Source organism: Ipomoea triloba, chromosome 12 (genome assembly GCF_003576645.1).
Source record: "Ipomoea triloba cultivar NCNSP0323 chromosome 12, ASM357664v1".
In the NCBI taxonomy this organism is placed as follows: domain Eukaryota; kingdom Viridiplantae; phylum Streptophyta; class Magnoliopsida; order Solanales; family Convolvulaceae; genus Ipomoea; species Ipomoea triloba.
Genome location: NC_044927.1, coordinates 21,842,666 through 21,868,202, shown reverse-complemented (window position 1 = coordinate 21,868,202; position 25,537 = coordinate 21,842,666). Strand labels below are relative to the sequence as shown.

Here is a 25,537-nt window from a genome sequence, read left to right as displayed (position 1 = left end):
ATAACATCGTTCTTGAGACGGATTGTTTATATATTACTCCAACGAAGTTTGCTTAGTTTGAGCAATTTGAATTCTAGAGGTTTGTTAATTGATGTTTGCAAGAACCTTATTAGCTGTTTTGATTCCATATTTTCATTACTGATAGCTATGTTCATAGATCATCGAACCAAGTTATTCATTTACTTGCTCGAGCTTCTGACTCTCAGTATAATCCTGGGATTTGGTTCTCCTTATCTTCTCTTTTTATAGTCTCTCTCGAGGTGACATCATTTATGTAATATATTATCCTATTTTAGTAGTATTGAACCATGCAATTATTGTGATGTTGCTTATTGTTATATTTCTTCATAAATTTTTTGAGTTTCAAGGAGAAACTCGCAATTAGTATTTGAGAGTATACACTAAATTAACTTCATTCATGTATAATAACTTGCAAACCATACATGAGAACTAAACAGTTATAAGAATACCTTGTGCAATGGGCTCGACCAATAATGTATTGGCAAGAAAAGAACTCGTAACGTTTTGATACAATGATCATGCTCCACTTGATCATCTCTTTTGAGGCATATTTCTTCTTCATATTTGTTATTGGCATTAGTGCATTATTACAATTTTGTTTTAATCCGAACAATCAATATTTTAGTTCATTCACATAAACAATATTTATATACAGTGATGTTTTAGTAATTTATTGTCAGTAGTTTGCTTGATTGTAATGTATTCTATATTCATTATATATTAAAAGAGTTTTTTTTTTTTTTTTGGTTTGTAAAAGATAGGATATGGTATGACTTCCCCGAAAAAAGTTTTAAAAAGTATAAAATAAAAAATAAAAATAAATGGGATGGGAAAAAAGTTTCTACTCCTTAATTCTATTCTTTAATGTGACAAACAAAAATTAATTATTTTCATTATGGGTTATAAATCCACAGAAAAGTGTCTATATCAAGAACTTGCGGAATTATAAAAAAATGTATTTTTTGGAATTATAAAAAAAAATAAATGTAATAGAGCAATAATGAAGCACAGATTCATTGAATCTGACATATGAGTCAGCTGATTATCTTCAAGTGCAAAAGTTTGACAATCACATTGCCTGTGTGTAATTCCGTACAGTGCAATAGTTTAACCTTGTAAGCTTTTATACAATAATTTGTACATAATTGTTGCTCCTCCTATAAGTATTGTATATATTCTCACTCGATTACTATTGTAGAAATCGCTAGATGAACATCTGGTCAAATGTCCTTTACTCTAATTTAGCTTGCGCCGATTATCCTTTACTTCTTTGCACTAATTTCTTTCTTTATTTAGAGTTTCAACTAGTTTTACTCAAAATTATGTCATTTTGAGCAAAACAAATCAATTTTTTAAAATTCCACAATTAACCTGATCTATTTGGACACGTAATATAACTTGTTGGCCAACAATGGTTATAACGCGGACCAGGTCCACAGTGCACTGTGGACCCTGGTCCGAAACGACGTCGTTTCGATGTTAGTGGACGTGGACGCGAATGACTCCAGGGAATTCATTGTCTATAATACATAGAATCTTTGTCTAAAATACACAGAACGTTTGCCTAAAATACACAGAATATTGACGCAAAATACACATAACTCATCATCCTAAACATTCGAATGCACAAACACATCACAACATGTGTTACTAACATGAATACATAGAACGGTTACCTAGAATACACAGAATGATTGCCTAGAATACACAGAATGATTGTCTAGAATACACAGAACGATTACCTAGAATACACAGAACTCATCTCTTAACATTTTGGTACGGGGTGCACAATGCATTGTGCACCCTAGTCCACGATATAAATTGTTGTTGGCCAACTGCTTAATGCATTGTGCACCCTAATCCACGATATAAATTGTTGTTGGCCAACTGCTTAATGGCCGAGTAATAAGAAAATCCTTTCAGCCTAGACGCACCAAATGCTTAGACGGCTACCTAGGTTGAATTTTTACAATACTACATTTGATATTATCCCGTTATTAATTAACTTAATCCTTAATATTTGTACAAATCTCAAATTAAATAATTGAAGACTTACATTTGATGCTATCTATTATCTAGTGTGATGACACATCTACTACCATTTCAAATAGACCGTCACAAGACCAAATCCTGATAGTAGGGACATTAATTCTTTGGGCTTTATACTTGACTTCAAAGCATCTATAATAGTGTTCTTTTCTCAGTTTTTGAAACAGTGTAAAACTCAATTTGAAATTTTGTACTAATGTGGTGTTTGATTTTTGACAAAATTTATCTCCTGCAAATTCATGAATTTTGCAAAAAACAGAAAAAAAGAAAAAAGAAAAAAGAAAAAAACAAAACCACAAGAGGTCGCGTTTGAGCGGCACTTCGCGCCCACTGAGACGCATCAGAGTAGCCGCCAGCTTTTAAGCTACTTTTTCCTCTCTTTTTTTTAAAATTTATTTTTATGTATGTTGTCACTATTCAATTTTTTTTTCTTTTTTCCTCTTTCCTCCCATATTCTCTTTCCTAATCACATTTAAAAAACTCCTCAAAAACTATAGGCCTTACAAATCTCAAATTAAATAATTAATGACTCAATACTCTTTCAGTCACAATGGCTACTCTAGTGCTTCACTGCTTTGGCACAACCACCTTGAGTCATGTCAAAAAAATCTAATGATTTCATCATCGTGGTGGAGTATTCAACTTCATAAATGTTTTTTTTAAAAATCAAAATAATTAGGTTGAAAATTCAAAATAAATAATTTGATCTCAGACTTTCTAGGTATGAGGTCGAGAGTTCGAACCTGCTAAAATTATAAGAGTTGCCAAACTTGGCATATGTCTACCACTTTACCCTACACATGGTCCCAAACCACATATGCATACCAAAATGAGAATGGATAACATTTTGAACAGAATGACAAGATTATAAGACCTTTCTGAGACTGAATGAGGATAGAGAATAATGTCTTCTTGACAGAACTATGGTATGCAAGAGCAGGTGGATATGGACAGCACCAAACAGATGATCTCGTCTAAAAACAGCTTCGAGGAATAAGGCAATGGAGATCATACGATAACATACAAATGTAAAAACATTTCAGATCTTGAAAGCAAACGAGGAATGTTCAGTGAAATTGGAGTTTATTCTAGAAGAGAGCTTTGATATGATTTCATGTACAAACAGACATTTAGCGAGCCCGTCATATCCAAATCTCTTAGGGATCAGCTTTGCCTGCAATTTCCTCGTCACTGGATGCATATTCGTCTTCGCTCACCTCATCATCGCTAGACTTCTCTTCCGGGGCAACCCCTGCATCTGTAGCCTTGGCATATTTTTCACAGAACTCTGAAAGTAAAGGGGACGGGAGTATGAGAAACGAGATGTTTCGCCAAAATCAACAGCTACTATTATAGATGTATATACTGTGGAAGACAGAATGGTTTTATGTAAGAAATTTACGAAATTTCACCATTTTACATTGTAATCACAATAATGCAATTGTATTTCTGTACGGAGTGGTGCAAATAGCAAAATGTTCCATGAATCAATGTCCTAATGGAATCGACGAAATGTTAACTTAAAAAGTATACACTAATGTTTTACATAATACGCAATGAAATTTTCGTTGATATATACTAAATGCTCACATTGTAAGTACCAAGTTTGACATATTATGGATTGTCACAAACTTGATATAATCTTCACATCATATGAATTAAATGTTCACATCCGAGGTGTCATTGCCAGACAACATTTCACAAAGTACATTGATATAGAGCTATCGATCTCATTGGCATTTTAAGCTCTCATTTCTTTTAGGGTTTCTTTCAACTTTGTAATTCCAAAAAGACCTGCAAATCCTGACTAAGGTTACCTATCATGTCCAAATGTCAGTAATCTGCATCGCTCTTGATAAAATGGCCAACTTAATCCTTGTCAGAATGGTCATTTATTACCAAATGAATTAGCTTAAAGAGCAGTCCTGACCATTCAACTGATTGAAACAATTGAAAGTGAAGCTATCCTATTCCGAATATGCAAAGAAATGAATTACCCCATCTAAACTTAGAGAATTAATCAAAATGGTAAACAATACGCAATAAAGAAAATGGTTCAAAACTTTTGACAAGAATAGTCATTTAAAATCACAGATGAATCCATTACGCAGAAAAATCTTGTGTCCAGAGGCAATAGACAAGAAGAAAACCACACATGATCACGCAATCACTAGACTTAATCAGGCAATGGAATGTAGTAGGGTGCCAGTACTGCTCAAGTCAAAAACTATTTATACTCAGAAAAAAATCGCATAGTCAAAAAGCTCCTTAAAAGCTTCCAATTGATTGGAATGGAGGTGCTACATCCTACTGATTCACCCCACAGTTAGAAACTGATTCATTGTAGAACCCGATAGGGAGTTTTCAGCACTCATACAGAGTTGTTCCCATATAAATGCAAGGCAAAAAATTATATATATATGGTGCATAATAACTACCAAAGGAGGAATATTCACTTTAGGATCTATGGCATATGAGATGAATTTTTACCTTTCACTCTTTGTTCATAAGCAGTCCGATCACGCATCATAAGAGCTGCAGCTTCTCCATTCAGTGGATCCGATGGATTCGGATACAAAAGAAGCTGAGGAAGAAACACTTCGAACACATTTACCAGATCTGCAAGGCATATAGATTGTCATAGAGCAACAAATGAAAGTTCTTATACAAGAGAGACCGTTAAAATCATGAATTACCAAACATAGGGCTCCAAGTCTGATTTATAACATCTAAGCAAACTGAGCCAGACCTGCAAACTCAAAGCCATGGAAGTGTAGATTGTTAAGTCCATCTTCCGCCCAATTCATGTAAAGAAGGGAAATTAGGCAAAAAATAATGTCCACCAACTCACATTTCATCAACATTTGGATGATAAATCTTATTGACAAAACCTATAGAAGGAGACTTGTAAGGATAGGCATCTGGCAGTTCCACCCTAACTCTCCATACACCTCCCTGATAAGGACCTGTCACAGGGAACAAAGATTACAAACAAAAAATGAAATTAAGAAAAGGTCACATTTTTGGTTAAAATTTACAATCTATATTTCTTCAGAACATAACAACTAGGTGGACAAGATCTTCACTGAGAAATATCAGTGAACAGAAGCCCTGCACACTCTTGAGTAAATTGCACTCCATATCAGACTTATCAACATACAACCACAAAACATATGATAACACAAATTCTTATTTATCAGTCACTGGCAAAGTCATTTGGTCAGTTCTCTACAACTAAAAGTCTAAAACCCAATAGCCAAAAAATAAAATTCAACAAAAGCAAAACTTCAATCACAAAGATTGAACTTCAGTCCATCAATATAACAATAGAAGCTACTATCTTGGCAGCTGAATCAGGGGAGTTACAAGTCAACAAAATGATTGGGAAAAAAAAAAAAACACATAATATCATTTAAAATAATCTAACCTAGCTGAAATCCAGACTCAACACAGACACAAGCGAAACAAGAGAAGGGTATTTGCGGAACTTTACTCTCTTTGGGTCCATGAAATTCTACATAGAATTCCTGCATTCCATCATTGATCATCTCCACCTTGTAGTCACTCATCATCCTACAGTTCCCACAACGAAAAACCCCGCAGAATAAAAATCCAAGAAAACTTATTTTTTTCTTAAAAAAAAAAAAAAAAACACCATCTAAATCAAAAAGAAAATTAAAGTTATGGATTTGGGTTGGATTACAGTTTCATCAAGTCCATCTCTCTGCGCTTGCTTGGTGAAGACATGATTACTTTCTATTTCCTTGTTCTTTCTCCTTCAAATTCTTGTATTGAGAGGTTAGGCGACAGAAAAAAAAAATACACACAAAGAGGTGCGTTTATGTATAATATATATGGGTGTGAGAGAACTGAGAAAACTGAGAAAGAGAGAGAAAAAGGTAGAGAGAGTTTCTTCACAAAGCCAAAGGCGGTTCAGACACAGTGGAGTTAAAGGTGGACTATCTGCCATTTTTTGCAGATGATTTTAATTTTTTTACTTTATTTTTGTTCTTTTATATTTCCTCCATTATAACTTTCCAAAGTGAAAAAAGTCACCCCAAAAAAAGTTGGGCAACCGAAAAAAAAATACTGTTTTTAAGAATAAATTTCATTAATGAATGTTTATTCTGTTAAAATTCTCATCAATGTAAACTTCTTTCCCTCGAATTCTCAATCCTAAGGGTTCCTCACGTCCTAACCCAACAAAACATGTGAGAGGAGATAAATTATAGTGATTTAATGGCTCAACAGACAGAGCCAATTGTCGATGCATACAAAGGATTTGTCTACTTTAGACATAATCACCACACTGTCGCTGTTAAATTTTGAAAGTCCGTTCGGGCTCATCCATGTAAACTTCTACCCTAATTGGAGTGATGTTAATTGGAAAATAATGAATAAGATGAATTATCTTCCTCTTTTTCTCATTTCTTTCTCTCAAGTTGCAGTATCATTTTTTCCGTCATTCATAGTAATTTTATTTAAGATTTAAGTCATCAAAATTTTACCACCGATCGATGATTGTTTCTGTTAATGAAAAGTCATGATTGTTTCTTTCATTGACAGAAAAAAGGTTTAGATTTAGACAGTCATAGTTATCTTCGTCGTCGACAGACAACCAGATGATGTCTATCAATGAAACAACCATCGGTCTGCCGAGGGCTGTTTCTGTTAATGGACAATCATGGTTGTTTCTTTCATTAACGAAAGAGGTTTAGATCTAGAATATCATAATGTCTTCCCCGTCCACAAACAACAATGTGTTGTCCATCAATGTAACAACCATTAGCCAACTCATGATTATTTCTGTTAACGGATAGTCATAATTGTTTATTCCGGATTTTCGGGGATTAAAAAGGGTTTAGATTTAGACAATTATAATTGTCTCCCATGTCAACATACAACCAAATGTTGATCATCCTGATACATCCATCATCAAGGCAATGGTTGTATCAATTAATGGTAAATCATAGTTGTTTCTTCCATTGACAAAAAGAAGTTCAAATCTAGATCAGACAATCATATCTCTCCCTGTGGACAAAAATCGCCACCGACTGTCGACGATAGGTAATGATTTTTTTAAATTAATATTTTTTACAAAAAAAAAAAATCAAAAATTTTGTATAATTAAATACCACATAAGTATAAGAGACCACATGTTACTCTAATCAACGTCACACTGACACTAACCTACTAAATAGATGAGATAATAGGCCATAGTTGCTAATTGCAATATTTTTCTTGTTTATGGGCATTATTGGGGCTTTATTAGCTATGAGGACTTAATTGCACACTTCATAGACTTGGGTGGTCAATTTGATTTTTTTTTTTTTTTCATAATGCACTAGTAGCGAAACTTGCAATGTGAGAATAATCAAATCAAGTTTTGGTTGAGTCTCATTCAATGACAATTCTCCCAAAAATACAATTGTTATCCTGTAGATCATGGTTCGAATTGCTACGTAGACCATTGACATAAGAATTTATTTTTAATATATTGAATATTTATGTTTAGTTTACTAATGTTCTTTTCTTTGCTTCTTTCGTTTTCTCTTTTTTTTTCTTTTTTTTTTTTCGAATACTATTGACTCTATTACAATAGAGTATCTGTTCATATCCACTGACTCTTTTTGTTTTCTCATAAGATTCATGTCCCCAGGGGCCACCCACACTTCGCTTCGCTCAGCCGACAAAACATTTGGTAACTCAACTCAATAGCTCACCAAACATGGCCAAATGTCAGTGCACACAATGGATCTGTCGTCCACTTTGAACAAAATCTTCACACTGTTGCTACCGAGTTTCGAACCTTGATCTCTTCCCCCAAATATTGTCTACTGAATCAGTGAGTTAAGCCTGTGTGGGCTACACTATCGTTTTCTCTTTAAGAGATAGATTAACACATTGTTTATAATGTTTAAAAAAAAATTAAAGCCCCAAATTTGCCATCAGCGGTCAATAGTTGTTTCTATTAATGAAAAGTCATGTTTGTTTCTTTGCTCCCAAAAAGTTGAATCCTCAATCCCAAGGGCCCCTCCCAAAAAGTTAAATCCTCAACCCCAAGGGCCCCCACGTCCTGGTCCGATAATCATCGTAACTCAACTGAATACAGATGCTAGACATTTGCTTACTACGCACAAGGAGCCTTTCTCACTTTGAGAGGTTGCCCCCACACTGCTGCTGGTGAGACTCGATCCCTAGTCTTTGCTCCCAAACTTCACCCGTATGACTAGTTGAGCCCATTGATGGAAAGAGGTTTAGATTCAGACAACCATAATTGCCTGCCTCATCGACATGCAACCACATGTTGTCCACCAATGGAAGTATGGAACAACCATCAACCGACCGATGATTGTTCCACCAATGGAAGTATGGAACAACCATCAACCGACCGATGATTGTTTTCGTTAATTGAAAATCATGGTTGTTTATTCCGTTGACGACAAGAAGTTCAAATCTAGACATTCATAGATTTCCCATGTCGACAAACAACCACAAGTTGCTCATAAATGAAAAGGCCGATGGTTGTTTATGCTAACAGAGAGTCATGGTTGTTTCTTCCACTGACGTGAAAGATGTTTAGATTTAGACAACTATAATTGTCTCCCATGTTGATAGACAACCGCATGTTGTCCCTTGATAGAGCAACGATCGGTTCGGCGAATGTTGTTTTTGTTAATGGACAATCATGGTCGTTTATTCTATTAATAGAAAGATGTTCAAATCTAGACAATCATAACTCTCCCCCATCCCCAAACAATCACAAGTTGTCCATCAATGAAATTAGCCACCAGTCCTTGACAAGGGATGACAACTCGATTTTTAATTAATACTTTAAAAAAAAAAGATTGTGTTATTTAGAAAATTAAAAATAGAAATTATATAATTAAAATTCTCACAAGTATCCGGATACCACATATTAATATAGTCAATGTCACATTGTAGTAACCTACTAAACCCTAAACCCTAAACTCTAAACCTGATGATGATGACAATGACGACGACGATGATGATGATGATGATGAGAAAAATGTAGTTTCGGTATTTCAGTTATGCTGCGTTGCATCCTATAATCATTCTTAAAATCAATTGGTAATAAGTGCAACAATCTCGCTCCCAGCACCTGTTGCGCCTCGCATCAATTTGAACTTGTGACATCGGCTCTAAAACCAATTTTTTTGGTTATCTGGTTGTCATACCATTCTTAAAACCAATTGGTAATAAGTATGTAGACATTAATCATTTAACCACATCCATTCATGGTAAGCCGCATCGTCACATCTCGAATTAAGCAGGGGTTGTACTCGGCCAACACCCAATACTTTGCACATAATTGAGCAAGGGTTGTCCTACTAATTTCTCACCTCGCTACGTGAGACTAATCCAATCGAGTTTTAATTAAGTCCCCTTCAAGGGGGCAACTCTACCAAAAGTTCAATTGTTATACCATGGACCATGATCCATATGGAAAGGTAAACAATTTATTAGATGTTCATATTTAATATACTAAAGGTCCATTTTTGTGTACTAAAAAAAATCAATTTTGAATATTATTTTCCATTTTTGTGTACTAAAAAAATCAATTTTGAATATTATTTTTTGTGTACTGCATAGTGAAAATTCCCTTCATAACATCTAAACTTTAGTTGTTCACAATAGGAAGAAAATCCCAAAATCAAATCAACTGAGAATCTTAAAAAGAATTTTTGTTAATTATTTGTATTTGTTTTAACCTTAGACCAAAAAGAAAAAAAAGCCTGGTCAGTGTATGAAAATTGTCAATACTAGCGGCGAGGTTCTAGAGAATTTCTCGTACTTACATCTAGCATTCCAGCGGCATTATGTATTTGAATAGATTAATGATAATTAGATTATATTATTTATAATTTATAATTATATAAAATGAGATAGAGGCAATATGTTGTGATGTATTATCCACTGGCCACGCGGCTCCCAATTACAGCTTATAAAATGGAATTATCTATATAGTTCAATTCTTGTCAACATTTTTTTGATTGATTTAATGCACACTCTAGAATAATGTGATTGATTTTTCTTAACATAAAAAAATTGTGTAAAAAATATACACAATTATTATATTTACAAGAGTATTTATTTTTGTAACTTGGGAAGTCTAATGTTTTGATTGGCACAATATAAATTATGACAACCACAATTATTATTCTTCTAACAACACCAATTATTGTTTAAAAAAAAAAAAAACAACACCAATTATTATTCTCTTAAATCTCATTTTTGAACCAAAAAAAACAAATGTTTTTTTTTATTTGATACTTTTGATACAAGAATGGTGTTGGGACAAGAGCTTAAAAATAAAATTAAAAATTAAAAAATTAAAAAATAAAAAGTAAACAAGTTTCACTAGGTGTGGTGGAGCCATCATGAGGAAGTCATTTTTGCAAAACCAAAAGATAGTGTTCTTGTTTATAAATGAGGCTTTCATTAGATTGTGTGCATTCTTTATTTGTGTTTGTTCCTTTGGAAGTGAACACTATTGAGTCTTCCAACAATAGAGGGAAACAATAAGCAATAAGTGAGAGCCATAAGTGTAGCATTTGTAGGAATAATTTGGGAACATCTACAAGCGTGGACATACCAAAAGTCAAGGGAGTTCATCACGCCGTTAGTTTTATAATCACAAAATTAAGTTAATACCCGATTTAGTCAAAATTTGGTCTTTCGACTTTTAAAATTTCATCGCTTTGATTCTCGACTTCCAAACTTACTCAATTTTATCTCTAACTATGCAATTGTTAAACAAAATTGTCCTCAATCAGGACTATTTTGGTTTGGACCAATACTGACTATATTAGGTAAAAGTTACATAATTGGAGATGAAATTGAATAAGTTTGAAAGTTGATGACCAAAGTGGTGAAATTCTAATAGTAGAGCGACCAAATTGGGTATTAACTCTCGACTCTCAACGGAAGAGACCTATTGGCTTTCTTGGGTGCACCTCACTCTTGTGTAATAGCCAGCACATCAGACAAGAAAGATAAATTGCACTAGGAAGAACTTGTATGAGGAGTTCAAGTAAGTAGATGTAGACAAAAAAGATAAATTGCAATAGGAAGAACCTGTATGAGGAGCTTAAGTAAGTAGATGTTGACAAGAATCGTGCTCGTAATCTTCGGGTACGAGAATCATACTCTACACACTTGATCACTCCTTTCGGGGTATGAACTTTTACTTTTTACTTGTATAAAAGGTTTTAAACTTTTAACACTTGTATCAATCCATATCCGTGGGTGAAAAAGGTTAAAAGGCCATCTTCCTTTAAACCTGTATAAATTCTTTGCCTGTAAAATTTTGATTCATTCAACCAACTTCAAAACTTCATAACATAATCTGCCCTTATCAGAAACTAAAAGAGATATTCACAAGCCAACCAGTTCACAAAATGAACTTCCTATATCAAGAAACTACATTACATGGTTCAACCTTTGCCTATCTAAGGACAAACATTAAAGCAGGCCGCTACATCTACAGCCTTGTTGCATCGCGTCAAAACTCCCAACAAGTAGAAGCCACCGTCATTTTCTTCTGTCAAAAATGGGGAGTGATCTTGTAACATACTATTCTAGCCAAAAAGGAAAACACTGTTGTATAACAAGAAGAAAGTTTTAGCTTGTAATATACTATTCCAGATTGATGCACACCTTGTTTTCGGTGCACAGTAGTGGCATGGAGCCTCGAACATGAATTGCTTCATGACCTAAGCTCCCACCTACTGACCCAAACTCTTTTTCGTCATCATCACTGTCGATATCGTTTGGAGTTACCCGGTTTTGATAACTCCGGCGCTTGATAAGGAAGACGTTGAAGTAATAGCTAACCAACATTGCCTTTGTCTTTGAGGGGAAAATTTTGGCAGCATTATTCCAGAATTTGTTTGGAGTTGCAGCATGTAATCCAATCAAGCTTTTGAATTTGTCCTCCTCTTTTGAAGTCCACGAAAGAGAAACTTCCTCCCCCATGCGGTCAAATCTCCATTGGTGGAATAAGCGGCCAAGCTCGAGCTTCAATTTGTGCCTGTTCTCTGCAGTGTGAAACCTTATGCATTGAACAGATGAAGGAGTTTTGCAATCACATCGGCCTCGTCTTCCCTTTCCGATACGATCTGATTCAATGATAGTTTTTTTCGTTTCTTCTGGAGGCCACATCCGTGTGCCCAGCCACTTGGAATCACTCTCACAAATCACACCAGTCCATTCTGGGACTTCAGCTTGGTAGAGAGGGCCCACGGAAACTTCTGGGCCCGTTGACTCTTCATCAGAAATACCACTGGCAGTTTCTGTTGCTGGTAGCTCGATTCTCATGGGCTCTGGTTCCTTTGGGCACATTTCTGTTTCGCCCTTTTGAGGACTAACAGCCTTGTTATCAGTAGCAGAGCATGAGTGACAGCATGGACAAGAATCATGTTTTGTCAAAGACAAAATTCTTTTGCTACATCTCGTTTTTTCTGCAGATAGATGATTGGGCTTGTCATCATCATACATTGAAGGATGCATTTTGAGCTTCTTCTGTGGATTTAACAAAAAAATGTAATTAATTAAAAGTAGATAGATAGAAAATAAAAAGATGGTGTGCATGCATGAGATGAATTAACTTCAACTCAAACTATACATTCTAGAGTTGAGATTTGAGAATAATTGACTGGTTCTAAACAACACAATCAACATGCCTTTTTCAAGTAAACACCAGTTTGCATTTGCAATACCAATAAAACCATATGAAAAAGGAAATATCAATTTCAGAACATTATTCCCCATGTAGAAGGTACCCGTTTCTCATTCTAGCACCTTTGATGAGCTTGAGCTCATTAGAGAGAAGAGAGAGCCCCCAAACACACTGGCAAATGGCAACAGTCACTGCACAACTAAGTCATTTGGACTTAAAAGTCAAAGAACCTAGGAAGTCCCTATACTATATCGTTTTGCACCATTTTAATCGCTCTATCTGAATATTTATCAATTAGTCACTGTATTTTAGCATTTGATAAAATTAGGGACAAAAACTAACACCGTTAGTCAAACTATTAAATTGGTTGAAGTGGAATGCCTCAACTTTTTGTTGTTTTTATTATTTTTGAGAACATTAAAGAAAAAGGTATGGTTGGGGACGGAGGCAAGGTGGCATCTCAAGCTCCAAGCACCCATCTTCAATAGGGATTAGGGGCTACAATTCTACAAATTCTGTTGTAACTTGTAAGATTACCTTGGTTATATGGTATGATTTTCCATCTTTGCCATTTAAAAAACACACATATATACACATGTATGTATGTATTTTATACATACATACATCTACATATACATTGGTGTGTGTATATTTATTTATCTATAACCTAGAGTGTAAATTTCAAACACAGATATTGAAAGCATTTAAGAAAATTATGCAATACAACCTAAAATATAAGCCTCAATCAAAAAAGTTATTACTTCGTATTACATTCTCACAAAATTAACCAAACAAACAAGGTAATCTTACATTCTTGTAATCTCACATTACCTTTCAAAAGGTAATCCTATTACCTAGAGTAACTGTAAATAACTTTGCTTTTTAGCCCAAAAAATCACGTAAAAGAATAAAGGGAAAAAAGTGCAGAAGTTAGAGCCATTTTCTGAACTTGTTAATATTGTTGTTATTCTCAATATTATTATTATTTGAAGCCCTGACCTCTAATTCAATGAGATCTCACCTTAGACTACAATAAGGGTCATCAGCATGTACATAGGATTGTACAACCTGCATACAATTATTAAAATTACTTGGTAAATATTGGAACTAGAGCACCACAATCGGGTGCTTTCTATACACATAAAAGAAGAAAAAGAAAGGAAAAAGGAAGGCTGACGACCATCCCTACACAAAGAGGAGAGCGCATCCCAAGTGTAACAAAGAAAAAGAACTCAAACTCATTAAAACCTCAAAAAACAACTATCAAACACTCAAACAAGCACCTCTAAGAGAACTGAAATAGCATTCCACTAGCATGCTGAATCAATACTATGTCTTCTTCTTTAATAATCTACAAGGAGAAAGTTGAAGCAAAACTTATTGGGGTAAACCTAGTATTAAAAGGCATGCTAGTGCTAGTGCAAGGGATTATGCCCGAACTAATACTAAAAAGCACTAAACGTACAAACATAATCTCTACAGCCGACCCTAATTGGTTTGGGATCAAGGCTTAGCTATGCTGAGTTCAGATAGTTGAAGGCTTGAAGCAACTATTTGTCAAAAGATTATTACCTAGACACTTATAGGAATCCCTTCAGGTAAATCAACAAAATGGATCATCAAGACATGCATTGCTAATGACAACAGAGCCTACTTCCTCCAGATACACATATGACAATGTATAGGAGCTTCACTTAAAGTGGAGAACATTTCAGATCAAACCCTCAACAATATTGCCCTCATATGTTCCCTTTACTCATAATGGAAAAATATATGTAAGATGGAATAAAGATTCATTTATTAAAATAATTTTATACGGCAGCATGTCACTTTGTACTACCCTTGCTCTAAACAAATAACCCGTTCTTCGTGTACCTATGCCTAACATCCTTATTCATGGTTACAAACTACAAGGTGATCCTTATTCATGGTTACAAACTACAAGGTGATCCTTATTCATGGTTACAAACTACAAAGCGATTGTTATAAGTATCGAAAAATGACCTTTTAAGTCTAATGACAATGGTATCTAATGTTTTTGTTATACGTGGAGTTTGGTTCAAGAATAAAAATAAAGGGAATAGAATAGAATTCCAACATTAATGGAATAAGGAAGGAATACTATTCTACTGTTTGGTTATACTATTCTACTGTTTAGAATAGGAATAAACATGCGATTATAGGATGAATCATATTCTCGTGTTTGGTTGGACCAGGGAATAGAAAAGGAATATCATTTAAATAACAAAAATAATCATATTCAAAATAAAACACATACAAATATATACATACTCACCAACCATAAAGTAACAAAATACAAAAAAATTAAAAAACAAACAAAAAACAAAAAACAAAGAAGAAAACATAGAAACATATTATCGTACCTTAACAATGATAGGAAGTCAATAGATTAATTGTAGGAGCTTGATTGCTTGAAGGAAGCTTGGAAATATATGTATTTAAATGAAGGGTTTATTAGGGTATTTTTGAAATAATAAAAAATATCAATTCCTAATGAACTAGGAATAGCTAATACCAAGGGGGCCTTGGAAATGGCGATTCCCATTGCAAAGGAAATAACCCATTCAATGGAAGTATATTCTTTGTTGTAAAAACCGAACCAAACAGCGGAATAGATCTATCTCACAGAATGACATTCTATTCCCAATGTATTCCATGAAGCAAACGTCACATTAGTGTTTGATAAATCAAACATGTATACTATTCACTGAGGAAAAAGCAAGCTATTATCTTAATAGTGAGAATTCAATTTTTAATAGGTTAAGAGCATATACATATAAATTATTGATAGTTGACAAGATTAATTTTTTTTTTTTTTTTTTAAAACTAAAAAAAAAAATACTAAAAAAACTAAAAAAAACTAAAAATAAAAATCAGCAGATCTCAGTCTGGGCACACATTTTATGAAAGATTGGTAGTAATACTATGGATTCACATACCTATTCAAAAGCACAAAACTATTGCATGCAACAATTAAAGCAATTAATCTATGCTGCATTCAATCACTACAAATATAATAAAATACTAGACCTTTGCTAGTAATGGAACATATTCATCCAACTCAGAAGCTGTAAAATATTCAATATACAGAGATAGAAAAGATCAATGGATCATACCTGGGGGATAGATTCTTCAGAATTTGACCTGAAATGTTTTTTGTTCAGTAGCACTTCTCTAATCAATAAAACCTGGACCCAAAATTCATTGCTGCTATGATCCCTCCACATGGAACAATCAGGAATTTTCCCAATTTCAGGATTATCAGAATATTTTGCAGCATTGGTCACCCAATCAAGCATTCCTGAGAAACACGAAGGTCCCCGTTTTCTCTTCCATGTATGTATTTCCTCAACATCCTTTGCTGGTTTCTCAACTTCTTCAGGGAAGTAATGCATTTTATTGATGACTCTCTCAATAAGGTTTTTGGCTGAGGTAACAACAGCACTGTCTTTGGTAAAACATTTTTTGTCATCATCAATTTGTCTTTGGGAAAATTCCGGAACTGCATTGAGGACTTTCTGAACAATCTTTTTGGCAGATGCTGCATAGTCGGTATCATTTTTACCATCAATGATTGGTTGTTCTCTGTCAAAGACCACACAACAATTCTTGCCTTTAGCACTGGGAACTATTAATTTAGTATTGTTATGAACTTTATTTTTATCAACATTTTTTACAGCCAACTTCTTGGATGATTCCACATAATCAGAGACACTAGCAATGCCAACATCAAAAAGAACTTCCCCTCCATCTTTGTTCATATCCCAATTATTTTGAGCAACCGTGATAACTCTCTCTTTAGCATTACTGCAGATGTTATCAACATTTTTGACAGGCAATAAATCCAAGTCAACCTGACCCTTATCTGGGTACATGCCCCCATTGTCACCATTTTTTAGAAAGCATGACTTCTTACTTTTCTTTCTCACATCTATGCCCTCATACGAGAAGCTTCTAAACTTCATCTCCAACTCCCTTGACAACAGTTCCAGTCTCCTAACAAGTCCACTTTCTACTTTCTCCAATCTACTCTCTCTCCAATGCTGCCGAATCCATTGATCAAATTCATTCAAATACTTGATGTAAGTCAACTTCAAAAACGCTATATCCCCAAAACTGAACCCACATTCCTCTGCTACAAACCCCCAAAAGTTTTCCCTTGAAACTGCATCATATCCACCAATTCTTCTAACTAACGAGTAAAGTTGAAACAAATTCACCTCCTGCCCATTGCCATTCATTACAGGGAGAGGCCTAAAGCATCTATTCTTAGATACATCCTTTAGAAACACTCCTAGTATTTGATCAAAAAAGCACCTGAGCTTCTTCTTACAGCCATCAAAAACCCAATCTTCTACTGTATGCCTCAAAGAAAACTCATTCCCCCAATTTGAAGTATGGTCTATTTCATCTTCATCAAGTGTTGTTTCATCTCTCAAATGTGAACATGCTTCCATGAACTTCGAAAATCTCTACTTTTTCCAGGTGTGTGGTGTGTGTGCGCCTGGAAGCAAACACATATGAACAAATCTGCATACAAATTAATGCATCACGACTGATTAATTCTAATGCAAGACAATCTTTACATATGCAAATGCCATACATGCTCACTTTCTGTAAATTCTTACCTCGCACAGCGCTTTTCGACTCGTTTTATATATGTTCCTTTAAAGAAATAAATAAATAAATCAAATCTAAGGTAAGTCCATCAGCTCTTCTTCTCCAAACGGCGACGAGCCACGACCAGACACGGGCGGAATTTTCCGGAAATATTTTTTCGAAAGAATCAATACAGAACTACCAGAAGTGAATTTTGACAGCTAATGAATGAGTTTGACGAGAGAATTATATATATCTATATGAGAAAAATATATGGTTTTGTGAATTAAACAGAAAGGATAAGACTTCTAAAGTCTAAACCAATAACAACTCACTCGATCATAGGCCAACTAAGTATAATTATAGGCTAAAATTTAGGGTTTTAAGATTTTGTTGGGTTCGTCTCAAAATAGCTCAATTAGATTTTCTATGCAAAAAGGTATGCTAGGGTTAACCTATTTAGTGGACCTATTCAATATGGATTTGAAGAGTCGGTCAGTGATTTGAGATTTGAACTCTACAGGTTCCTATCAGTTGTAGCAAGTCAATCAAATTGTACTAGTAAACCTTTTGAATACGGTTGGTCGATAGTTTGAGACTTTATAAACTAGATGGGCCAGACCATATCACAACCCTCTTAATTAACTAATGGAGATTGACCGTATCACAACCCTCCTAGTTAACTAATCGAGATTTGAGATGGGTAAATTGATATTTAGAATAGGTCTCTATCGGTTGTAGCAAGTGAATCAAACTGTACTACTTAGGATAAAGATAACAAATGAAATCTCTATCGGTTAGGCAACCCTCCTAGTTAACTAATTGAGATTTGAGATCGGTAAATTGATAATTGAAATAGGTCTCTATCGGTTGTAGCAAGTCAATCAAATTGTACTACTTTAAGGATAAAGATAACAAATGAAATCTCTATTGGTCGGACAGTGCACGCGCCCGATAGGCGTAGGTGTGACAATCGTGGTGTAAATTTGTTGTAGGTCCCAAATCTTGAAAAAACCATTAATTTGCATAATGAACTTCTCTCCTCTCTTTTGCACTTCTCTCCTCCATGTTGACACCTTTTTCCTTAAAAACTGTGAACAATCCACAGATGTGGATGCTCTTATAGACATCACTCCTACTTGCAAGCAACTCAACTTGCCCAATCACCTTAGTTGCTCCTTTGTGCCAATAATGAGTTGCAATATTTTTTTCTATGTTGGTAAATTGATATTTGAGCTCTACAAGTGATCGGTTGTAGCAAGTCAATCAAATTGTACTATTTGAAAGATAAAGATAATAAACGAAATCTCTATTTTGGGATAGCGTACTAAGTATTTTAAAGATAAAGACAGCTTATAGACATCACGTCTACTTGCAAGCAATTCAACTTGCACCATCACCTCAGTTGTTCTTTTGGGCCAATAATGGATTGTCACATTTGCATGTAGATTATGTGTAAAAGTATCAACTTCACTATAAATACTAATTCCTACAATTGTACAAGAGTAAAAAAGATCGTATTAAATATCACCATTTCACAAGAGCTCAACTAACTTCTTTATAATTTGAAGTCTTCAACCACCAATTTTATTGTATTTCCAAATCCAAAATTTAGTGGTATCAAAAGCCCTTTAGACCATATAGTATTATTAATATACATATTTTTCGACCTAGAAGCTTTTATTCTCAATCACTTAACCACCAAAGCCTTATCTCGTCTACGAGAATATGTCTAATCAAGTGGCCATCAATAGGGGCAACTCTAACTAACATAGCCTTGCCCCAATTGCCTAACCATCGAAAGCCACTTCTCATCTACAATAATATCTAGCCGTGACCATCTATAGGGGCAAACCCAACTAACAAAGCCTCATCTCATCTACAAGAATATATCTAGTCAAGTGACCATCTATAAAGGACAACCCCAACTAAGTTAGTCAAATATTTGACTTAGTAATAATAATATTTCAAGTTCAATTCTTCGTGAAAGATGTCTTGATTTGAGCTAATCAGTTATAAACATTGCAGACTTTCCTTTCCTATAAATCAAAGAGGTGGCCAATCCACGGAGCTCCCTTTCATTTCTTTGAGAAAATGAAGGTAAACGATAAGTAAAGTCTTATAGACCTAGTTAGTTTTAAAATTAGTCTATGACACTGAAATCTGCACCAAAAATTGAAAATGTCGACTCCCGGAAGTTAAGACTAACAGTGTTTTGCATGCAAGCGCACTTAACCAATCCACACCTAAGAGAATTGTTCAATCCATTACAATTGTAGACTGTCAGAAAAGAGCAACATAATAGTACTAGGAATATCTAATATATTTGAAAGCACCACAAGTCCACAGAAATGCATCCAGGAAATTGTAAAAACACAAGCTGAACCCACGGCCTCTCGTGCAGCCCTTGCTTCTAGGTGATTTGTATTAGTCCCGGTGCCTTCTATAGGAACCATGGTCATCATCCCTCCTATTATATGGCGACCGTGACCTTCCTCGTCGGTCCCCATAATATGAATCCCTGTCGTGCCGTCGGCGGGGTGAGTAGCTACGAGATCGTCTTCGATCAGATCCTGCATAAGAAAGCAACATTAGTACTATACGTGGAGTGCTACACATACTTACAACATCCCATGTTTAAGTAAATCAAAGAATTATGGAATCCAATAAAAAGAGCAAATTCCACTTTTAGTCTTCAAGTATTGTGGCATTACCACATATTGTTTTATTCTTTTAATTGTGCCTCATTACATCTTTGATTTTTATTTGTTTGCCACTATTAGTCCTCTTCTTAAAATTTTGTCATTTCACCGTCTAATAAAGATGACTAACATCATTCAAGCCTCTTGTAGTCTTGCCCCAACATGTAATTTCTCTCATTCATGTAAACTTTTTTAATTGAATGATGAAATTACTTGTTAGCCATATTTATTAAATGGTAGAATAACAAAATTTTAAAAAAGAGGACAACTTCGTGACAAATAAATGAAAGTTAATGATGTAATGTGACAAAATTAAAAGAGCAGGACTAAATGTGACAATGCCACAACATTCAAGGAATAAAAGTGGAGTTTGCTCCCAATAAAAATTAGGGCCAAGGAGGGAAATTTAATGTGGCATTTAAGATAATAAAATTGATCTCCATTCCTTAATAATCACTGCAAACAACAAGAGAACTGTGGGGTAACTAATATAAAATGGCACTATATTTGACAAAAACAATAGTGCTGATAAAAACTAAAATGTGACAAGTATTCTGAAATGCTTGCACATATTCATCTATTGAAGTATGTGTTATATTTCAAAGGTGAGTGATAATACACATTTGTTATTTTTATAATTATCCTCAAGATGTGCTCTCAAGTGTGAGTCAATTTTTTTTTCTTTTAGTGTTTTGATATCATCTTAAAATGTGTTTCAAGTAGAAATGTCAATAAATTAATTTTTTTAAGAAAAAAAATCAGTAAAAATTAGACACATAACCTACCAACTCATCAATAACCTACTGTCACTGGTCATTTATAGTTTTTAAAAAAGGATTAATTGCAATTTTTTTCAAGAACTCAAGGGTTTATATGAAGTTTTTTCTTTTCAGTTTAAAGGTGCAATTGAACTTTCTTAAATAGATCGAGGGAATATTTGGTCCTTTTCCCTTTTATAATTATCTTAAACACATTCATACCTCGTGTATTTCTCACACCTTGATATCTTCCAGGAGTTGGTGTCCGACCTCGTTTTCTCTTAGCCTGTATATACAAACAAATCAGGTGGTAGTATCAAGATAAATAAATAACTAACTAGTCAGTTTCTCATCTGCAAAATATCGCACAACACTAAGAGAGTCTTAAGTTTCAAATATGTAGAGAAAACTGCAGCTAAAATGAGGGTGGAATATTTTGCAGACATACAGACTTCTCAAACTGCACTAACTACAGCAAACTACTAACTCCCTCATGACTTTCTGACACTGCATAACGCCATTGTCATTTCTGTTCCTAACAGAAAGATAAAAACCAACAAAAAGAAATGGAATAAAATCTTTTCAAACTTTCATACTAGATCTACGTCATTATTCTTGTTTCAGGGCAGGGGTAAGACACAAACCTTCAACAGGACAAATAGAGTACAAAACATAACCAAAAAACTGAAGCAGCATGATTTGTTTACTATGTCAGTGACTGTTACTGATGAAGAGATTAAGGGCAAGCGACCCTCTGGGAATAGCAAATTCATTCGATGAATTCAGTGTGTCGATGCAGACGAAAGTTGCGAAAGGATAGGTTCAACGATTTAGACTTTAGAGCTTAGAGTTCGAATTCGATGGAGTTACACAAACCAAACCTGCTGCCAAAATTTATCAGGCAACAATTCTGAAGATAAGCAGAGCTAAAATTTAATAAGTTGCTGAGCACAAATAATTCAGGCACGGCCATGATGTAAAATATCAGACACTGTTGAAGATTGAAAGGAAAATCTACCTTCTCAACAGTAACAAGCCGACCCTCCAGCACAGAGCGGTTTAGATACTTAACACATCGATCTGCAGCTTCATTTGTCTCCATCGTAACAAAACCAAACCCACGAGACTCTTTCGTTCGAGGATCTGTAACGAGATGGCACTCAACAACCTGAAATCATACAGCTGATTCACAACTGAAACAATTTTTTGGATTGCAGAAATCTTGTCTTGCTTCATAAGGAACATCAATTTAGACCCAATGCTATAAGCAAATATATGATCACTTTTTGGTTCAAGTTTAGGGAGAAAATTCTGTCCTACTTATCAAAAGATATGTTCCGTTTCAATTTAAAGAAGTTAGAATTAGTATATACATTTATTAGTTTATATTTATCCTCCATCAGCCCGGTAACGTGTAGGCCAAAAACATTTTGACAGGAAAAATGCCATTTTCCCCTTCTAACTCTACATCTATAGTTCAACACTATCCAATGCAAGAGTTTTAAACTGAAAAGTAAATATTATAAGGCACCATATTATGATGGTTCAGGTTCTTAGACAGGCCCATTAAAGGGAAAACAGTGAAACACTTTCAATTGGTTTCATTCTATTGCAACTCATTAAGGCTAGGCTGTCTTCTTTTTTCTTTTAGAACTGTTATGGAATGTACACGTAATATGGAACCTACATATATTAGGCAGCCTGGAGATTTATAGAGATTTGAGTAGGTAGTCATATGGGAACTTGTTTCCCTCTTCTAGCATATATTTATAGGGCTATGTATTCTCTTTTCCTATATAAAACATATTCAAAAATCTTTTCTTTACTTTCATAATATGGTATCTGAGCCTTTACGATAAATTTTTTGTTTTCACTCTGTTGTCGTCACCCCTGACCTAGGGAGGAGCGCCAGTGTTCGGAGACCTTGCCTGGAAATTTCAACGAAGCTTTGACCAGCGCGCGAGCCTCACGTGCCGCCACCCTCCGCTGCCACTCTCCCACACGCCGGCACATGAGGCTCCTCCAGCGACCAGAAAACGATTTGGTTCCTGAGTCGTCTGAGTCTATTTGCCTTGGATCTGGACTTGGTTTGGACCATTGCGTTGTCACTGATTTTTTGCTTCACAGTCACTTTGTCTCGTACACATTCAAGCTTGAATTTTGTGTACTTTGTGATCTCTTTTTTTTTTCGTCTGGATATGGCGGAAAATAGGTTTGATGCATCTGCCAAGTCGGTCTTGATCTCTGCTGCTGAGTTTGCTAAGTTGGAGTCCGTTGCTTGTTTTGGTGTTGTCACCCCTTTTTGATGCTCATTGTCGTTTGGGGCATGCTTCCCTTCCGTTGGTAAAGAAATTGTGTCCTCCTTTACGGATATTGTCTTCTTCACTTTGTGAGTCATAGCTTGTTTGGTCTACTTTGTGTTCAACCGTGTTTGTCCGTGGTATTGGTGGCGTCCAAGCTTCCGGTTCAGGGGAAGGGTCCAATCCCAAGCTTGTTCTATCCACTTTGTGTTCACCTGGTGTTTCCCCGTGGTATTGGTAGCATCCAAGCTTCTGGTTCAGGGGAGGGTCCAATCCCAAGCTTGTTTGGTCCACTTTGAGTTCACCCGGTGTTTGCTCATGGTATTGGTGGCGTCCAAGCACCGGCTTGTTCAGTCCACTTTGGTGGCATCCAAAGCTTTCGCTTGAGGGGAGTGTCCTAAATGCGATTTGACTTAGTTATTTGTGCAACAAGTTGAGCATGATTAATATCTATGCTCCAACTTGAGGGGGAGTGTTATGGAATGTACAAGTAATATGGAACCTACATATATTAGGCAGCCTGGAGATTTATAAGGATTTGAGTAGGTAGTCATATGGAAACTTTTTTCCTTATTAGAAGTCTTCTGACATGTATTTATAGGGTTATGTATTCTCTTTTCCTATATACAACATATTCAGAAATCTTCTCTTGACTTTCGTAACAAGAACAAAAGGTAATTTACCCGATTGTTGCTCAAATATTAAGGGGGCATACCTTCCCTTCACTGCTAAAGAACTTCTCAAGATCACTGCTTGTAACCCTTGTTGATAGGCCAGTCACATACAGGTTGTTTCCAGGATTGGTAGCAACTTCAGCATCACGGCTCCTGGAGTAATAAAGTTTATGTTTCACATGAAATGCTAAGGAAAGCAACTACTCCCAAGTTTCAAATGACACATGCATATAGCATCTGCAAGAATGCAATCAGCTCACAGAAGTATACAGTGCATATAACTATTGACCCCTGCAGATTTTAATTCCACTACTCCATCTAAAATCATCACATGTTAGGTATTGGAGGAATTTTTATTGAAAATAGCCAGAATTACAGTCGCCTGCGCAAAAATAGTCAGATCTTGAACCATAGACACAAATAGGCAAAATTAGTTAGGACAATGCATTTGAGTCAAAGAATGTTTTAATGACAAATAGATTTGGGAAATGTGTTTGACATAAAATTTAACTCCCATGAATTCGTCATTTCTTTGTATTTAGGTTTTGTTAAAATAAAATTTAAAAAAAAAATTAAAAAATTAAAGCCCAAATGCGCTTGACCTCTATGTCCCTCTCCCATAAGAGAACCCACGCAAAGTGTAGTAACTAGCCAAGGAGTATCCAGTGGCGTCAGTGCAGTGAGCTGGAGGAGAGAGGAGGGGTCCTGATCATGCAGCTGAAAATGGTTAACAATATGATGAGGGGCGGGGCAGCCAAGAGAAGTTGGGGCTTCATGTTCGAGGGAATTGGGGGACGATACTCTGAAAAGAGTAAGGCTCTTGTTGGTTCTCATTCATGTGGCTGGGCCGGGAATTACTCAGCTAAGCTGCCATGAATGGTGGGTATCATAAGAGGGTGAGAGGAAAGAGTAATAGCTTTAAAAATAAACCCTAAACGCAATGGCCTTTAAAATTAAATAAATAAATAAACCAGATATAGGTACAGGAGTTCCTCCATACAGTAAAGCTCTACCTATATGGTTTCTCCTGAGAAGTATTCTATGCAAAATTGGTATAGAGTAACATTCAACGCACTAAGACACAAACAGCTTAAACACAATTAACATTTTAAAAGTTATTAGCAATAATACCTTGAGCGGCTTCTCCTCGAGGCTGATAATGATCTCGATCTCGACCTAGACCTACGACCTTTAACTGGGGATGGCGACTTGGGCGGTGAAGCAGGCCTGCGAGCGATACAGATGCAATTTTGAAAACTCGGAATAATATTTTTTCTCCGATGACAAAAAATTCAAAACCAAAATTGTTAGAGAGATGAAGCACACCTCTCAACTCTGGTATAACCCATCGCCTCTGAGAAAAAAGATGTAAACAATTTACGAGTCAGAAACAATAGAGAAATCCGTAAATTAGAGACAATTCCTGTGCTTGATGATGGCGCCAAGTCTGTGAGGAAAGCTTAGAACAGAAATGAATAAAAAATTTCAAGAAGAAGAGACAAAAAAGGAGTGAACCTGAACCTGATCGAGTCCGGATGAGTTAAAGCTCCGAGCAACTATCTCCGACGGAATAGCCTTTTAAGGAAAACGGGTTTACACGAGAGGTACGTCAATATGGATAATAGATATCTGAATATCTCTCTCGGCCCTGTTGGAAAAATTCCATTTTTTGTTTTCTATATGAAAAATAAATACACATTAAGGTCTTGAA

General features: G+C 35.3%; 3 protein-coding genes across 7 annotated transcripts; all 3 read right to left on the bottom strand.

Moving 5' to 3' along the window:
• Positions 1 to 2,932: 2,932 nt before the first annotated feature.
• On the bottom strand, positions 2,933 to 6,007 carry LOC116000298 (ubiquitin-conjugating enzyme E2 4-like). The gene is made up of 6 exons (XM_031240369.1): positions 5,774 to 6,007; positions 5,564 to 5,643; positions 4,922 to 5,036; positions 4,767 to 4,819; positions 4,561 to 4,689; positions 2,933 to 3,358 (listed from the first exon to the last, which is right to left on the bottom strand). Exons 1-6 carry the CDS (start codon positions 5,815 to 5,817, stop codon positions 3,228 to 3,230), a joined length of 552 nt encoding a protein of 183 aa, XP_031096229.1. The 5' UTR covers positions 5,818 to 6,007; the 3' UTR covers positions 2,933 to 3,227.
• A 5,379-nt stretch (positions 6,008 to 11,386) lies between these two features.
• Positions 11,387 to 17,779, bottom strand: LOC116000271 (AT-rich interactive domain-containing protein 2-like). 2 transcript variants are annotated; one of them, XM_031240328.1, is made up of 4 exons: positions 17,422 to 17,779; positions 15,910 to 17,323; positions 11,752 to 12,612; positions 11,387 to 11,635 (listed from the first exon to the last, which is right to left on the bottom strand). In XM_031240328.1, the coding sequence occupies exons 2-4, from the start codon at positions 17,248 to 17,250 to the stop codon at positions 11,597 to 11,599; spliced, it is 2,241 nt and encodes a 746-aa protein (XP_031096188.1). In that variant the 5' UTR covers positions 17,251 to 17,323; positions 17,422 to 17,779; the 3' UTR covers positions 11,387 to 11,596. The 2 variants fall into 2 exon arrangements, with proteins under 2 accessions (XP_031096188.1, XP_031096187.1); XM_031240327.1 differs by having other exon boundaries at positions 11,752 to 12,615; positions 17,422 to 17,776.
• A 1,777-nt stretch (positions 17,780 to 19,556) lies between these two features.
• LOC116000297 (serine/arginine-rich splicing factor SR45a-like) lies at positions 19,557 to 25,495 on the bottom strand. 4 transcript variants are annotated; one of them, XR_004094085.1, is made up of 8 exons: positions 25,348 to 25,495; positions 25,153 to 25,180; positions 24,958 to 25,053; positions 23,868 to 23,979; positions 21,871 to 22,020; positions 21,497 to 21,733; positions 21,075 to 21,138; positions 19,887 to 19,965 (listed from the first exon to the last, which is right to left on the bottom strand). XR_004094085.1 is itself a non-coding variant. In XM_031240366.1 (7 exons), the coding sequence occupies exons 2-7, from the start codon at positions 25,173 to 25,175 to the stop codon at positions 19,820 to 19,822; spliced, it is 591 nt and encodes a 196-aa protein (XP_031096226.1). In that variant the 5' UTR covers positions 25,176 to 25,180; positions 25,348 to 25,493; the 3' UTR covers positions 19,557 to 19,819. The 4 variants fall into 4 exon arrangements, 2 of the variants coding, with proteins under 2 accessions (XP_031096226.1, XP_031096227.1); XM_031240366.1 differs by lacking the exon at positions 21,497 to 21,733 and having other exon boundaries at positions 19,557 to 19,965; positions 25,348 to 25,493; XM_031240367.1 differs by lacking the exon at positions 21,497 to 21,733 and having other exon boundaries at positions 19,557 to 19,965; positions 25,342 to 25,490.
• Between the last annotated feature and the right edge of the window lie 42 nt (positions 25,496 to 25,537).

Coding starts and splice junctions, on each gene's coding strand:
- LOC116000298 (XM_031240369.1), bottom strand. CDS start 5,817: ATGTCTTCACCAAGCAAGCGCAGAGAGATGGACTTGATGAAACT. Junction 5,037..5,563: donor ATTTCATGGACCCAAAGAGA/GTAAAGTTCCGC, acceptor TCCCTGTGACAG/GTCCTTATCAGGGAGGTGTA. Junction 4,690..4,766: donor GACTTGGAGCCCTATGTTTG/GTAATTCATGAT, acceptor TATGCCTTGCAG/ATCTGGTAAATGTGTTCGAA.
- LOC116000271 (XM_031240327.1), bottom strand. CDS start 17,250: ATGGAAGCATGTTCACATTTGAGAGATGAAACAACACTTGATGAAGAT. Junction 12,616..15,909: donor CTGAAGAATCTATCCCCCAG/GTATGATCCATT, acceptor TTAAATCCACAG/AAGAAGCTCAAAATGCATCC. Junction 11,636..11,751: donor TACTGTGCACCGAAAACAAG/GTGTGCATCAAT, acceptor CATTTTTGACAG/AAGAAAATGACGGTGGCTTC.
- LOC116000297 (XM_031240366.1), bottom strand. CDS start 25,175: ATGGGTTATACCAGAGTTGAGAG. Junction 23,980..24,957: donor TCGAGGAGAAGCCGCTCAAG/GTATTATTGCTA, acceptor TTATTACTCCAG/GAGCCGTGATGCTGAAGTTG. Junction 22,021..23,867: donor TCTTTAGCAGTGAAGGGAAG/GTATGCCCCCTT, acceptor GTATGATTTCAG/GTTGTTGAGTGCCATCTCGT.